Raw genomic sequence first — 17,932 nt, forward strand, 5'->3', positions numbered from 1 at the left:
GGGAAGTGTAGTCCCGCCCAGGCCGTCGCCGGGTTCCTGTGGGGCGTGGCCTGTCTCGGGCTCGAGCGGGGAGGGCTTTTCGCGCCCTTCCCCTCCCTCCTCGGGATATCGGGGCGGAAGTCGGCGCTGCTGGCCCTTTAAAAACGCATCAAGTAGTATCACTGCAGATGGTGAGACCACTCAGGACATTTAAAGACCCTGCTTTTTGGAAGAAAAGCAATGACAAACCTAGACAGCATCTTAAAAAGCAGAGACATCACCTTGCCAACAAAGGTCCGTATAGTTAAAGCTATGGTTTTCCCAGTAGTGATGTATGGAAGTGAGAGCTGGACCATAAAGAAGGCTGATTGCCGAAGAATGGATGCTTTTGAATTATGGTGCTGGAGGAGACTCTTGAGAGTCCCATGGGCTGCAAGAAGATCAAACCTCTCTATTCGGAAGGAAATCAGCCCTGAGTGCTCACTGGAAGGACAGATCCTGAAGCTGAGACTCCAATACTTTGGCCACCTCATGAGAAGAGAAGACTCCCTGGAAAAGACCCTGATGTTGGGAAAGATGGAGGGCGCAAGGAGAAGGGGATGACAGAGGACAAGATGGTTGGATAGTGTTCTTGAAGCTACCAGCATGAGTTTGACCAAACTGCGGGAGGCAGTGGAAGACAGGAGTGCCTGGCGTGCTCTGGTCCATGGGGTCACGAAGAGTCGGACACGACTAAACAACAAGAAGCATTAAATGCTCGCCCATGGGGGGGGTGAGAGGATTAGGTCGCACCAGGTGTTATTTCTTCCCTTTCCACCTGTGTGTCTGTGGACAAAGTTAAGCCCATGCGCATCTTGGCGTCTGATGGAACTGATTTTTCAATGCATGTTGGAAGGCTTGCCTCGGATGCGATTTCCCAGTTACGGGTTCTTGAGTGACTGGAGAGGATATATATATATATATATATATATATATATACATATAGCATGGGCTGCCAAATCCAGTGACCTTAAAAAATCGATGACATCTCAAATGAGGTTTGCTTGTTTCAAAGCAAGTTTTTAGAGTACAAAGACAGGCTTTGATGTGCACCTGCAGCAATCGTCCAAAAATTCAGTCGCTTGCATAACTTCATTTCCCACTTGGCTATCTCCATCTGTTTAGTTTATATGCAAAGGAAGACCCAGTGTGTAGTGGCACCAGCAAGTTGAAATACTGCTGCTTCTGTTGAAATGAAGACAGGCATCCACAATCCCAATATTCTGGCACCTGTTTTATGGAAGCGTAATGATTTTTCTGTGTACCCCATGTCATCTAAATAAAGTATATTCCTATATAAGTTGGTCACATGGTTATTGCAGTGTTGCTTTTCTGTCCTAATTGTGCAAAACTGCACTGCTCTTCAAATGGCACGCAGTGCTATTGCCATGGTAAAAGCGATCCAGGGAACATTCCAGTGGCTGTTGCAGGAATGGACATTGCAATTTTCTGAACAGTTTTAGGCAGTGCTTTTTTTCCCCCCTGGGGGGACACAGGGGTACGCATTCCCCTAAACATTCTGTGAATCTTTGTACTTTTGTCCATTTACTGTCTTTATTTTTTCCAATTTGAACTGGTGATCTTGGTCAAAATGAGAGTACCCCTAAACATTTTTTAAAGAAAAAAGCATTGGTTTTAGGTTGTTCGTGGATGAAGAAATATTTTTGGCAGCTTAGAACCAGGGTCCATCTTTGTGTTCCCTTGCAAGAACTCATGCCTAGTTTGTACAAATGAATCTATATAAACTGATCATTTCTCCTCCAATAAGTACCCCCTCCCCTATTTAGCAGTTTCTGCTGCAAATTTGGACAGGGTGCATGTGCTCTAAAATAAACCAGCAGATTGTGTTGTGATCTTGAGATCAGAAACATACGTCTTCACGATTTAACTTGTGTCTCCCTTTCCCCTTTTATGTGGAACAATGAGAATCCTACCAAATGTATAATAGCGCCCCATACATAGGGTGGTAGGCCACTAAATTTTACTCAAAGTAGACCCATTTAAATTAATAAACACAACTAAGTTAGGCCCGTTAATGTCAACTAAGCGATATTCAGAATAGACCAATAGACTACTACCCATTTTCTCATTTTTTATGTGGCCCACTTAAAAAGACATCCCACTACAACATAAAAATACTAATGAAAGCCAAATACTTTGCTTGGCCCCTGTTCTTTTAATTTTTCTCCATATTAAAAATTCAGCTTACAGAAAGCCAGTCAGAAGGGGGGGGGGGGGGTACGACAAAACCCAAGCAGGCAAAATGAGCAGTGATTCTATAGTGCACAGACAAAATCTTGAAATAAGACACTTTCCTAATGTTTAAAAACAAACACCAGATTTATTTTAAGGAAATCAGCATGTCTCATAACGGTAAACCATTAAAAGCCATTATTATTTTGTTCCTTGGCTTGGTTCAGTTTATAGCACTTTACAATCAGTAACGAAGACACAGAATTCCACTCACTTGACAGTTACAAAAAGAGAGATTGCTCAAAGTGAGGTATTTCCTTTAGGAAATTGGTGAATAGTACTGATATCAGGTACAGTCAGACTATATAAACTTGAGACATTGTACAAAAAAGTAACATTCTTTGAAAGATGATTTCAGTAGACAATGAAATGAAACGTTTCAGCACTGATAAATGTCTATGCTTCCACTTCAATCCAGTGCAATGGCTACATGACATCATTGTGTTGATGTAACAGCTGATATACTGTCCTCATCGAAAGCATTTATTTGCTGACGTAACAAGTGACTGTAGATCCAGCTAGGCAAAGTATGTTCTTGTTTGAACTATGGTTAATCCCATTTATTTTATCATGGAAACAATTGCCTTTGTACATGTACACAACAGAAACTCAAGTGGAAAAGGTACTTCTGTATCAGAAATGTTGGTTCCAGGATTCTTAGCTTGAATCAGTACAATACATCATGCGTAATACGCAAAGATACAGCATTAGAAAACTGCCCCCAGAGTTATTTTATCTCTCTTTAAACACAGAAAAACTTGATTCAGTAGCACTGATTGCCATGGAATGTATATCGCTGATTTTAAGTAAAGTAAAGGTAAAGGTACCCCTGACTGTTCGGTCCAGTCACAGACGACTCTGGGGTTGCGGCGCTCATCTCGCTCTATAGGCCGAGGGAGCCGGCGTTTGTCTGCAGACAGCTTCCGGGTCATGTGGCCAGCATGACTAAGCTGCTTCTGACAAACCAGAGCAGCACACAGAAACACCGTTTACCTTCCCGCCGGAGCGGTACCTATTTATCTACTTGCACTTTGACGTGCTTTCGAACTGCTAGGTTGACAGGAGCAGGGACCGAGCAACGGGAGCTCACCCCATTGCGGGGATTCGAAGCGCCGACCTTCTGATTGGCAAGCCCAAGAGGCTCAGTGGTTTAGACCACAGTGCGGATTCAATTGCTACTAAAGTCAAACACATTAATTTTCTCATCAAATAGCACAGATAGGATAAAGGTACTGTCATATCAGCAAAGGTTATTGGTCCAATTAGAGTCCCGTTCCCCCCCCACCTTTAGGCAGTGGTCCACATTGGATATCACAGTAGCAAAGCAGTCTCCAAACTGACCTGTTCAAGAGACTAGTATTTTTTCTCCAAACTTAATTATGTTAAAAATAATAATATCACAAATGTAGTAATGCTAGACAATATATATAAACAGGACGCTATAGTTTGATTTTGTATTCACAATAATTTTAAAAGGTTTAAAAACATCAAATAATGGTTCAATGTTTTGAAGCCCCCCCTCAAAATAATTTTTGTCCATAATGGCTATGCAGATATCAGGAGATACAAAAAGATATAGAAAATGACCCCACTGCAACAATCTTGGAGATAGTTTAATAAACTGCTGTAACTTTTAAGTTATAAAGTACTTCATACAAAGCTAGTAGATGTGTAGGACCACAAATGTAGTTACCTTGGCCCTTAAATTATGAATTTCAGAGCTTGTTTAAGAGGAGCTAGTTACATATTAAAGTTCTAAGGTATAACAATTATTACTTTAAAACGCTTTTACTCCCCTAAAAATAATCATAGAAACAACAGTAGTCGATGTAAACAGAACACAAAAACGTTTCACCAGCTACAGCAATCTGACATCTTAAATGTATCCTATTACTTGTGAAATCTTATCTATACAAGAATATTTGTTCTCCCATTTTTTTAATTAGAAAGTTCAAACTTAATGCTGGCTTATTTATACTTCTGCTCTTCACGAAGTGTACAGATTGATTTTCACAGTATAAGGTGAGATATGTGGAAAATATGTATATTAAGAGCTTTCAAGATTTTTACTCTTACACTTTCATCACCCGAAATACATTTTTCATGTTTGATAGGAATTAAAAATATACATGTCACTTTTTGAAATGACTTGTAAAGTCAGATATTTTGTTTTCTAGCAGTTTGTCAGCATGGACATTGTTTGATTCAGTTTTGGTCCCAGTTCTACATTAGATGCTTTTTGAAAAACGAAATTATGGCTGTGACTTAAATTTATTACTTGTTCCCTATGCACAGAAGACTCCCACCCTAACTAATATCATATCACAAACTCTAAATTTCAAAAGCAATTTGTCAGACGGCATGAGGCGGGTAGAAACTGCTGCCTAAGAAACACGAGTCCAGAGGCCACTGGATAAATGTGGAACTAGTAATGAGGTTATTTGGATCCTGAACAGTTTCTAAACATCACTTGAGTCCTTGAACCTTTACAGGCTTAAAGATGAGGCGCCACATTTTTATTTTAGCAGAGGTATTTTCCTCCGCATTTTCAGCAACAGTAAAATTGAGAACACAAGATGCCTACAGAAAAGGAGGTAGACTCGGAATAAAAGCAGTGTCTGAGAAAAGAGATTCAAGATGGATGCCTTACAACCCACAATATGAGCTCAGGATTCCCAATCACTCTCTAGACTTGGCCCTTGGTGTCAGTGCTGCAATGTGATATTAGAGCCATTAAAGTCAAATAGTCAAGACACTTGAGAAGCTTATAGTGGCTTGCTGGTGCCAAAAGCACTGCTGAACTTCATTACCAAATTTTGAAAAGAAAGGTTAGATAGGAATGACCAGAGACCATGTCGTAGCCACTTCAAAAATGCATTGTGCATGCTGCTAAAAGATCAGTTTATGCACTAAGCCAAGTATTAAAATACTCCCCACTTCTCTGAATTTTTGAGAGGCGGCGAGGGTATCCTTGTGACAGATTCTACACAACCTTTCCTCCAGAAATTTCTATCTTTTAAAGACTTCTAAAGACTACAGATGATCCATCATGAAAAGTTTCATGTGGGGGTGGTTCATGAGTTCATATGACCCGGAGGAGCAAAAAATGCAGGACATCAAGAAAACTTTACCATGTAAAAAGCTCAATGTCAAACCCTTACAAGAGGAGAAAGCTGCTGAACTAAGTATATTTGAAACTCTTAACTAGGAGGCGGGATAGCTTCTTCAGAACACAAATTGGTGCTGATCTGTGACAATTCCACTATGGTTCAAATTAATCTTGCATAGACAATTACTGTTCACACCAGAAGTAGTGGTTATTCAGGGGGGCAAAATGTGTAAAAGCCATACAGGTCAGTAGGGGCCTGTAAGAGGTCCATGATGAGGTCCATAATATTTAAATGTCAGGACCCAAAAGATGCGTAAATGAAGAAGACCTCAATAAAAGGGTTGCAATGAGCTCAGTGGACAGAAACCCTATATTTACATTTGTTTTAAGTACAGAAATATGTTTTTTTTAAAAACCAATTGAGTTCTTTAGCATGGGAAACATTTCTATTTTGAACCAGAAACTGCTAGTTCAAAATAGAAGCCAACAGATATTTTAAAAGTTTTATCCTTGCTCATTTGTTTTGAAAGGAAGGAATCCATTTTCTGCAGATTTTATTGATTGACAATGATGAGAAACCACAATGAGAGTCAATGCCTATCAGCTTTGATTGTCTGAAAAGCAACTAGCTTCTAAATCAGAGAGCAAAAGTCAAATCCAAATTCTGAAATTCATCCTAGACTGGTTTTGCCCTTTTAGAAATGTTGAGAAACTATTACTTCTCCCTGTTCTGAAGTACTGAAGTTTGTCGTCACAAACTGCCACTGACACACTTTTATCTGAACATTTATTGCCTTAAGCAGCAAGCCTCTAATTAAATAGCAGGAAGGCAAGGGCAGTGGAAGCAGTTTAATCCTTCCATTTTGTGAGATAATCTTCCCTAAATTTGTTTACCTCAATTGGTTTGATAATGTTCTTAGCAAGAGGCTTGTGTGGGGAAGCATCTGATAATGGATTTGATCTGAAAGTAAAGTGTTCTTACAACAACTATGTTTAATACAGAGAAGTAAAATAGATATTGTCATGTTTGAGAAATTAATGCCACAGTAACTTTGCACTATAACCTTGTAATTAGATAATTCAGTTGTGATAATTGGAAAATGTTGATGCAACATATTTTGCCTTATCCATCTAATTATTTGTCCCTATCGATTTTCCCCCCAATCTGAAATAAAAGAATATGTGAGGCACACTGAGATTCCTTTGATAAACCACACTGGTGATTTCATCAATAAAATTACAGAAAGTTAGGCCTCAAGTTAATTTTGCAGACAGCTGTATTGCACAATTTTACCTTAACTTCCCATATTTGAATGCCTCTGACTCCAGATACAGTGAGTCTTCTGTGCTACTACAAAGTAGTAATTTATTAGGACTACCCTTTGATCATGGGGGAAACATATAACACATGAAGAAGTAGTCATGTTGTACACTTGTTATATGGGCTTTTTTTTTAAAGAATAAATGATGCTATGCAAACATGATCAGTTGTGTCTCAGTTACCATTTCACTATAGCTTTGCATGGAAAGGAGTGTTTTTAAATGTAAGCCACACTTGGAAGCTCTTCTGATGCCTCAAAAGGAGCCAAGAAATTCTATTCCACTGTTAAACTTGTACCTGCCAAGGTTGGACAGATCAGGACTGCATGACCACACAACCTAAACAAAGCTCCAGCTATCTAAGTTTGTGCCCTTTTAAAACAGAAAGCCAAAAACTAAGTTGCAATTAGCACTATGCACATTGGTTCACAAGCTCAGCCCTCTTCCTGGCTCAAGCAATAGAACTTTTGCCATGCTTAGTTTCGTTTCCACAATTGCTGGCTTGTTGTTATGCTTGAACTGGGAATTGTGGTTTAAAGCCAAGTTAACTTCAAACCATGCTTTATGATGCTAGCTGGCTTAACTTATCCAGAGTTTCCTTTCAATCATGGCTCTTGGGTCATACATCATGGCGCACCAGAACACTGAAAGCAGCAGCAGAAGTTTTCCCAGCCGTGTGAGAGGAAGAGGAAAGATGAGAGCTTGAGACTTTGTTTAGGCTTGCCCAGGCTCATGCACAAAGTGCTAGACCATGGTTTAAGCATCGCAAGCAAACCTGCTAAATATGTACAGCAGACCCTTGACACACAAAATATTCCAACTTGTAACTTCCCTGCAAAATGCCTTTTTTACCATGTCAGCCCCTCACTGTTTAACCCAAAGGCTCTTTCTCTGGGCTCTGCTTAATTTTAGCCAGAGCTTACCAGGTATCAGCTTTGAGAGCTTTTGTTCAAAGACAGACATTTGAAGGAATACAGTGATAAAGAAAGCAAGCGTAACCAGATCTCACCCAAGGTATGAAGGCAACAACCTTCCCAATCAGAATGGGTGGCTCCCAGGCAAGCCTGAGCCTTGGTGCTTTTAAAAACTAAACCAGAGACAAAGGAAAAAACCCAACAGCTTAACCAGCAAACCTTTGGAGGAGAGAACCTAGGGAAGCTAACAGGAGATTTGGGAGGGAGGGCGAAGGAATGAGATAAAGGGTGTTGCTGAAGAATGGCACTGGCAGCTTATTACAGAGTTTTAAACTATGAGCTGGACCTCCGAAAAAACATTGCAGGATGGAATGTTCCTTTTCAGGGTTTCTGCCACTGACACCCTTTCCTAAACTCCATCCTACCCACCCCAATTTTCTGTTCCGCCACAAATGCAGAGCATTCTGTAGACACTAAGGATGCTACATCCTACTTTAGGTTCCTGTTGCTTTTATTTCTGCAACCCTCCCATCTTGTGCTTGGATGGTGCTAATTTGGCTACCTAAGGATGGACACTTCAGAGAACACTATTAGCAAGGAATCACCCCGCCACTCTCAGGGTAGCTGGAACTCTGAGGGTTTTTTCTAAAACCTGGTTCTAAAACCAGGTTTTTTTTCTAAAACCTGTTGCTTTCAGGAGGCAATCTAACAGTGTTAGAAACTGAGATATGAAAGCTAGGAGCTCAATGGCACCATAAACCTAGGTTATGGGTGCAACAGCGGAATGTCTAGGTGCACTTTTTAATAACAAGAATACAAAGCTGAAAATGAATGAACTGCAGCTAAAATATTATGTTCGCTTTTCACATGGTCTATTCCTTCCCCTGCCCACCTCCCTAATATTCTTAAGAAAGTCTCTTCTACAGTTTTCAGAGAGTAGCTGGAAATGGAGAGGCAGAAAAAGGTCTTCCTTTCATTCCACTCTGCAGTTTTAATCTGAAATCTCAGGTGCGTGCACCCAGAGCTCATAAACTTTTTGCGCTAATGAAATTCCCTTTTGCAAAATGCACCTTGAACAATGGGAGTATCGAGCACTGCAATCTAATCCTTCAAATTCAAGAAGTGGGATCTAATGCAACTCACTTGACCCAAATTCACATGAAACACGTTGGCTGAGATCGTACGAAGATAAATTTACGCAAATGATTACACATGCCGTCATATTCCTATATAAATTTGGCAAAGTGGGAAAGACGGGAGAATAGGCATCATTCCAGGGCTAATAGCATAGGGAACCTATAGAAAATAGCCTTCGTCTGCCTTTTTCCTAATCCCATCTTACCCACCTAATTTTCAGATAAAAGATACTACACATTCCAGACTCTATATGGAATTTACCTGTGAAACTTCTAAAGGCATTCCATGAGGAGGATTACAAGGTTGTTTTGTTCTTGTTCTTTACAGCACCTACTTCTCCACACGCCTTGCAAGACCTGGAGATTGCTGAGGTTAAAGCAATTCTTCAGAAGAGGATCAATAGCGAAACGAAACAAAACGAAACAAAAAAACACCTAACTTGATAGCACAACAGCTCCTGGCGTTACTCTATGTAAAAACCTTTATGCTTCTGAAAGTTATGAAAAAAATATCCCCACATTAAAATTCATTTAAATGACAGTAGGCAGTATAAAAATGCTGTTGACACTTAAGTTACTGAAGTAGGACTCTATATTATGGTCATTATCCCACAAACAAGCTGAAATGTATCGAAAGCTGTTCCCACGAGCAGCAGCTGGACTGAAGTGATCATAACAGCTCTTAACGACAACAAAAGTGTCCTTGGTTCTTTGGTCCCAATTTTGAAATACACCACCCCACCAGCTTCAATAGGGCCATTCGCACAATGTTCAGGCTTCGTATAGGCTCTGTTATCTCTGCCCACAATGAATAGGAAAATTAAGTCTCTGAATTGAGCAGGCATGTAAATAAACCAGAAGTCTGATAGCTCTTCAGAATGAAATTAATCTTTTAAAAATACGACGACAATGTCTCTATTCTTCATGGTATTGCCATCAAGAGAAGACAAGTATCTGCTCTAGTCATTCACAGGCAAGGGGCATTCTCCCATAGCATTTCATATGGTGCATGTTGTGTATTAGTCAGAAATTACACGGCACAATGGGAGCTTTCATACCGCTAGTGTTTACTTTTAGCATGGTTCAATCACTGCTTTTCTACATGCAGCATTGCCCCTAGGTTCCTACACTTTAAGGGGTTTGCATGGATAGCTCAGCTGGTTAGAGCATGGTGCTGATAACACCAAGGTCGCAGGTTCGAGCCCCGTATGGGACAGTTGCATATTCCTGTATTTCAGGGGGTTGGACTAGATGATCCTAAGGGTCCCTTCCACCTCTAGAATTCTACGGTTCTATGTCTGTACCCTGCTATGTTCTGTCCACAACTGTGAACATCACAACAGCCTTCTTAGAGGAGTTGTAACAATGGACCTAAACACACAATTTACGAATGCATTAAAATGCTTGAAAGCAAAAGACTGCATCAACATAAAAGAGTAAAAAACAGCAACCCATGTTGCTAAAATGGCACCAACTGGAAAAGTAACACTGAAGGTGTGCCCATGTGATGTGATGGTAACCTAACTGCACATGTCAAATCTACAGCTCTTGAAATGGATGGAAGAGTAGCATTGTGTTTTAATCTTGTAATTTTTATACTGTGAACTGCTCTGAGATCTATGGAGGAAGGGCGGTATACAAATTTAATAAAAAACGAAGGTATTCTAAGGCTGGAGATTGCTCTGCTGTTTTGCTCCTTCCCCTCCAAAAGTTGGGATTTTGTGAGCTCCGAAAAGGGAAATGGAATAAGTACAGAAAAGGTAGCACGGGCATTTTAATGGCAGGTGCCTGATAAAAAGCGAGTGGGCAAAAAGAGGCAATTCTAGAGTTAACCCTAGTCTGGAAGCACCCAGAGTGGAGGATGAGGAAATATGTGGCAGCTGGATGTGCAGTCAAGCATATGAAAGGCAAGATCAGAGAGTGAGAAGCTTTGTGGGAAATAAGACGGATCAATGAAAAGCCAGGAGATTCTTCCATGGCCTGAGAAGATCACAGCTTGGGAAACAGTTCCATCTGGTGGGGAACAGTAGGAGCAAGAACTTCGTAGAAGCAGGCACCTCTAACAATCCTGTTTGCTCCGACCTTTGTTGAAGCAGGACGTGTTCCTTAGAGCTCCCATTCATTTGCTCTCCTCAGGATTATAATTCATTGGTTTCTTCTTCCTTTCTTCATTATCTTGTCTCTTTATTTCCTCCCCAGCTACCTGTGGCTTTCTTTCTATCTTTTCTGGTGCAATTTAGGTTTTTCTCTCACACAGTTTCTTTCTCCCCTCATCCCTGTTGCAGCTGAATACTTCTCCGGCAATCCTGTCTTTGCTGCAAAATGCAACTTTCTCCCCTTCCCCTGTGGGGGAGAGGAGAAAAGTATGATTTTCAAGCAAAGACAGAGCTCAGGAAAACTCCTGCATTGCCTTTGCTTGCTAAACAATTCTTTCTTCCTCCCCCTGTTTGTCACTTCCATAATCCCTGCATAAGAATTTTGACAAGTGGGCAGGACACTGTCAATTACGTGACATCATAATGATGCGTGACTGACAGGTGAGAAGTCCTACCCAACTGCCAATGTTGGCTCAGAACAAATAAGGTTCCCCACCCATTCAATATTCATTTGCTGCCAAAGAAGGATGGCTAGTCCTGGATGACTTTGCTAGATTTCAAGTTCCAGAACCAGTGGGTCGCTTACAATAAGTTATGGATGCAATCTCTGGCCTCCACCTAGGACTGTATCCAAACACTGTATTTCTTAGTGCCCATAGATTTCAGGAAACATAGCTGCACATCCCCATTCACTGCAATCACAGGAAGTACCTGTAGTTTTCATTTGACCAGAATCATCTTCAATACTGGGCCCTTCCTTTCTACTTGGCTACAGCACTTCAGACCTCCGCACAGAGTATGGTTGCCCTGGTGGCTCACCTCTGCTTCCAGGGCAATCTCCTTATCGGCTGTACCACTGTGACTTGGGCCCTTTGAGACATGGCTTTGACTCCTCCTTGGGTGGAGACCCAGGGATTCCTTGTAAACCTAGGCAAGAATCACTTGTCTCTGATTGGACAGCTGGTCCATCTTGGAATGCTTCTTGAAACCTCCACAGGTATGATGTTGCTCTCTCTAGACTACATTTTGAAGATCAAGGTTCTGGCCTCTTTCAAAAAGGCAGGTGTAATGTTCTTGGAAGAAGTCCTTGACCTCTGAATGCCTGTGGCTCAAATCACAGTCTGGGCCAAACATCACCACTACCGCTTTCAATTAGCACTTCTCTTGTTCCAGTGGGCAACAGCCTATAACAGACATGATCCTGTGCACATTTCCTTGCTGTCTTCTGCTGGCCATGTGTTGGGTGGACCCTGGATTCAAAAGTACAGGTCTCCCTGCCAGGAGTGGCAATTACGTTGGATGCAAGCCTTCAGTGATAGGGTGTGCAATGCTAGGATTAGTATGTTCAAGTCCACTGGTCGTTGGTGAAAGCGACAATGTGCATCAATTTGCTATCCAGTGCTTTGTGCCCTGCCTTCATCAAGCAGACTTTTCAACCCTAAAGACTTTTCCTGCTGGAAAGCCAGAAAAAAAATAAATGCTGCACTCTCAGACAACATAATTGACATGTGAATAAATGAGATGTAAAAGGAAACTCACACATTTGAAACTAGACCTGTATAATTTCGGCATGCATGTGTGTTTGCAATGGCAAAGGAAATTAAATGGTGGACTGCTTTGTGGCAAAAGAACGCTGATTCACTTCCCCGTGGTTTGATGTAGCTTTAGGAGTCCAGAAAGCAGGCAGTACTGCAGTGAGGAGAAGCAAGCAAAAATCCCCCACTTCTTTGCTCAGCCAGTGTGGTGTAGTGGTAGTGGTTAAGAGTGGTAGTCTTGTAATCTGGTGAACCGGGTTCGATTCCCCGCTCCTCCACATGCAGCTGCTGGGTGACCTTGGGCTAGTCACACTTCTCTGAAGTCTCTCAGTCTCACTCACCTCACAGAGTGTTTGTTGTGGGGGAGGAAGGGAAAGGAGATTGTTAGCCGCTTTGAGACTCCTTAGGGTAGTGATAAAGCGGGATAGCAAATCCAAACTCTTCTTCTCTTTTTCTTCTTCAGATAGGGCACAATGCCATTCAGGTTATACACTTTTGATCAAGTTTCAATGCTCTGTTAACTTGAGGCTACTTTGATGCAGACCAAGGATTCTGCCATTTTCTGATAACAAAACAAGTTTGCAAACTGGATTGTGGGAGCTGTCTACTTCTCTGAAGTTCCGCTCCTGTCTTTGTTCCCAAGATGGAGCCATTGCCCAACCAATGACCGTTCTCAGGCCACGGAGAATCACTGTTCAGATGAATACCAGTGGAACGTTTACTGACATAATGGCAAGTCTCATTGAAACTATGTGTGCAACTTCTTGATTTGAGGAGGGAAAAATTATCTTCCAAACCTATAACAACCTAAATAGTTGCTCAAAATTATGTGATCCCAACAGCATTTTGGAAGCAAGCAGATTCATAGATAAAACGCCTCCATGTGCCTTTGTCCTCTTCTTTTTGATCTCTGTATACATTAAAAGGGGGTTAGAAAGCTGATGTAATACAGTAATTTATACCATATCTTTTTTTTTTAATGTCCAGTTTTTAACTGTAGAAAAACTGTGGACTGTAGGAGAACACATTTTAGAACAATGAGGTTTTGTGACCATTTGAGGCAATACATTGATTTGAAAAGCATCTTGCAATGAAAAAGTCACTAAGGCAGGGATAGTAAAAAAAAATGGAGTCAGATGTTACCAAGCGTTCTTTCTGAAAACGTGTACAACCAAATCTTATGATATCTGTGGGTGATTATGAGGGACTATTTTATTATTATTTATTAAATTTGTATACTTCTCTATACCCACAGGTCTCAGAGCAGTTCACAAGAACTGATGGCTTTCTGGTGTTAAAAATGGTTTATTTTATGCCTGTTCAGTCTCCATTATGCATTGTGTTGCTTCTGTGCAAAAAGCCAAATCCATTGAAGCTGTTTAAAATATACCTTGTTTAATTATCCCCTGCTAGAAAACCCTAAGTGAAATACAACAGAAAAGGCAGGAATGTAGCCAGGGCTGTGTGTATTCTGTGTTCATACCCAATAATTAAATAAATTTGAATTTAGGGCAGTATTCAGCATCCTGAGAATTTTAGCATTCATTTTTTTTTTAAACGAACATTTCTGGCCCTTAAGATGTGAAGATAAAAGTGAAAGTATCTGGGCTATGAAATCTCAGCAGCTTTTTATAGTGGGAATAATATGACTTTCCAGAGGTCAGGGGCAATTTGTATCCCACCATTCTTCCAAGGAACTCAAGGGTTCCTTCCGGTCCATTTCATTCTGACAACAACCTTGTGAGGCAGGTGTGGCTGAGAGTGTGACTGGCCCTAGGTAAACTGGTGAGCTTTGTGACTGAGCCAGGATTCAAACTCAGGTCTTCCTTGGCGCTAGGCTAACACTCTCAAGTACTACATCACACTGGGCCTCAGTCTCTCTCAAACCTGCCTCATTTATTTATTTGTTTTGGTCATTGCCCACATTCAGGAAAAGCAGAACTATATATAATGTGGAAGATTATCTAGTTTATATAAACCTCGGAATTCAGTTTTCTTTGAATTTATGTTACTTGGTACAGATGTTTTCATGCTTTTAGCACAGAATGCACACAACCCACGGAACAACCACACCCTTCCAATTTTTAATACTACCATGAACTGAATGGCAAAAAAGTCCTCTTACAAGAAAAATAATTTTAAAAATTCCTTAGTTAAAAATATTTTTGCATACTTTTCTTCCTTTAACTGTTTGCTGAAATGAAAACAAAAGGGCTAAATTGAGCTAGCCTTGTTCAGAAGACCAGTGACCACAGTCAGCAGTAAATAGTTGTGTCTTCACATGAAGAAGGAAAGCGGAACTTGAACCCAAACAATTCCCTAAACAGGAATAACACTAATCACCGAAGTGCACTTAACACCATAGGAGCTACAGTATTCTTTACACATGCACACTTTGTAGGACACTTTGTACATGGAACTAAACAATGGAATATAAATATGCAAGCATCTTCTTTTTAAGTACACAAATTAAAAGTTCATTTACATTCTTTACTTTCCAAGATGCTGATGGAAAAAACCAAGATCTTCCAAATAGGAAGTCCGAAGATGCTCATTAATGCAGCAAAATCTTCTCTCTCTCTCTGTCTCTCACAAACACACACACACACACACACACACACTCCTCTCTGTCTTACACACCCCTCGCATACTTCAGATTACATAGTTGTGTGACTATGACGAGCCTAAGACAGGACACGCTCCTCTCACCAGAAGAGGACGCTGGAATTGTTAACATTAATTCAGTTTCTTCTGCAGGTGATTTCTTCTGTCTTCAGTAGTTTCTGGGCTGAAGTCTGTACAGAAACCGTTAGGAGCAGGACAGGTATCAGTCTCCATTTGATCGGGATATAAATACTCCTCAGCAAAGTTTGGATACATTTCGGCAAACTTGTGGAAATCCTCTAGAAATTAATAAAAGCAAGCATACATTTTAAGTGTTTTACTTACAAAATCAAGAAAGACTGCAAGACAATAAAAGTACTAAGTAGACTACTAGTTACTAAGTCTCCCATGCCAAACTTTAAGAGCATTTTCCAAAGGGTTGAACCCAATTAAATTATATTTAGAGTAGACCCACTGACACAGGATAGTCATTTTCATTAGTTTCAATGGGTTTTCCCTGAGTAACACTAACATTTGCTAACAACTCAAAATGATTTGCAGAACTACACTATGTTCCTCCCCTCCCCACCTCCTTGAGCTTTAAGCAATAGTTTGTTTGTTCGTGTTGGCCTTTTCTTGACAGGTCGGTTTATTACATTAGGTAAAGGTAAAAGGTAAAGGACCCCTGGATGGTTAAGTCCAGTCAAAGGCCACTATAGGGTTGCGACGCTCATCTCGCTTTCAGGCCAAGGGAGCCAGCGTTTGTCCGCAGACAGCTTTCCGGGTCATGTGACCAGAAGGACTAAATTGCTTCTGGTGCAATGGGACACCGTGACAGAAGCCTGAGAGCAAGGAAACGCCGTTTACCTTCTTGCCACAGGTGTAGCTATTTATCTACTTGCACTGGTGTGCTTTCAAACTGGCAGGAGCTGGGACAGAGCAATGGGAGCTCACCCTGTCACGCAGATTCGAACCACCAACCTTCCGATCACCAAGCCCAAGAAGCTCAGTGGTTTAGACCACAGCGCCCAACACTGCAGCATAAGGTCACTGATCATAGAACAGAATGGAACCTTTAGCTACTGGTAACCATAGCATGGAACGCGTTAGTGTGCTGCACTAGGACTGGACTGATCCAAGTTCAAATTTCCATTTGGCTTGGAAGCTCTCTGGATTACTTTGGGCCATGCACTATCTCTCAGGGTTGCTGTAAGGATCAAAGGGGTGAAGGGGGTGCCAACCATACAAGCTGGAGGAAAAGGTATAGCACATAAACAAGAAATAATATACAGACATTCCGTCCCTATATACAGACATTCCAGGAAGCCCATTAATGAGCACAGGAAGCTGTTTCATATTGACCCAGACTATCTAGTACTGACTGGCTTTTCAGGGTTTCTGACAGAGGCATTCCCACTTGGAAATGCTTGGGTTTGAAGCTGGGACTTAAACTCTGAGCTACAGCCCTTCCCATGCAACACAATGGCCAGGAACCTGTCACACTTGCCCCCAGGCAGCTACTCTTTTCCGTGGGACATGCCTGGCCACCACACAAAAGTTCCCCATTGTCTGCGGCTTTCTAAAATCATAGCACGGAACTCACCGTATGTAATTTCCCCCCTTTCATCGACATCTATAGCTCTGAATAGGTTTGACACATTAAGATCTGAAACACCCATGGCAGTCTTTAAAATGCAAGTTAAATCTTCTTCTGTTAGAGCTCCAGTTTCTGACTGATACATCTGTGAAAAATTAAAACGTATGATTTGTTATTGCAGCAGCAGCAAAGAAACACATTCCCAGGGCCTCTGTTTGACACTTTCCTCCCAGCCAAATAAATCTTCCAACTTCCCTATGCCGATTGATACGCCACCTTTTATTTTCCATTTAGAGTTTGCAAATTTTGCTGAAGCCCAAGAGCAAATACATTTATTGATACAGTTTATTAGATACATTAAAGGTAAAGGAACCCCTGACTGTTAGGTCCCGTCACGGACGACTCTGGGGTTGCGGCGCTCATCTCGCTTTACTGGCCGAGGGAGCCGGCGTACAGCTTCCGGGTCAAGTAGCCAGCATGACTAAGCCGCTTCTGGCGAACCAGAGCAGCGCACGGAAACGCTGTTTATCTTCCCGCCGGAGCAGTAGCTATTTATCTACTTGCACTTTGAGGTGCTTTCGAACTGCTAGGTTGGCAGGAGCAGGGACCGAGCAACGGGAGCTCACCCCGTCGCGGGGATTCGAACTGCCGACCTTCTGATCGGCAAGCCCTAGGCTCTGTGGTTTAACCCACAGCGCCACCCCCGTGTCCCTATTAGATACCTTAGGGGCCGCCTATTCCTGTACCAGCCTGCCCAATGTCTAAGATCTGGCAGAGAGGGCATTCACTGTGACCTACCTCTGGTTTATTCAGAAACAGATAAAGAAAGAGAAAAAGGGCCACACTTAGTGGTCACACCCAGGCTATGGAATACCTTGCCCTCTGAGGTTTGTTTGGAGCCCCTTCTTGCCAACATAGGATGCTTTATATAGGACAAGCAATCTTTGGGGTTTTATCTGCTGTGCCTGTTTTTATTTTTAAACTGCTTTGTTTAATATTATTGCTTTTGTGGATGCCGTATTTTAATTGCTGTAAGCTGTTTTGAGTGGTGCAAATGTAGTGCTCGTTTGGGAGGAAGGACGGGATGGAAACTGAATAAACAATAATGATAATAGCAACAACAACAGGCATCCTGGTATTGCAAAGGTGGGGGATTGGCCTCTAGATAAATCAAGGAGCATCTCCACTCCCATCGTTCTGCCCAGACACTGAGGTCCAGCGCTTAGGGCCTTCTGGCAGTTCCCTGTCTGCGAGAAGCCAAGTTAGAGGGAACCAGGCAGAGGGCCTTCTCGGTAGTGGCACCCACCCTGTGGAACATCCTCCCACCAGATGTCAAAGAAAAGAACAACT

General features: G+C 41.6%; 1 protein-coding gene across 2 annotated transcripts in view; it reads right to left on the reverse strand.

Annotated features, from left to right (window-relative positions):
* Positions 1–2,339: 2,339 nt before the first annotated feature.
* Positions 2,340–17,932, reverse strand: part of LPCAT1 (lysophosphatidylcholine acyltransferase 1) — a 58,962-nt gene continuing 43,369 nt past the window's right edge. For both annotated transcript variants that reach the window (XM_081014869.1, XM_081014870.1), the window contains exons 13-14: positions 16,589–16,727; positions 2,340–15,284 (exon numbers count right to left, since the gene is read on the reverse strand). In XM_081014869.1, coding sequence (XP_080870995.1) covers positions 15,118–15,284; positions 16,589–16,727 — 306 coding nt within the window. In that variant the 3' untranslated portion in view covers positions 2,340–15,117. The remainder of the gene's footprint in view (positions 15,285–16,588; positions 16,728–17,932) is intronic.

The sequence above is a fragment of the Podarcis pityusensis genome (genome assembly GCF_964106645.2).
Source record: "Podarcis pityusensis genome assembly, chromosome: 7".
NCBI lineage: Eukaryota > Metazoa > Chordata > Lepidosauria > Squamata > Lacertidae > Podarcis > Podarcis pityusensis.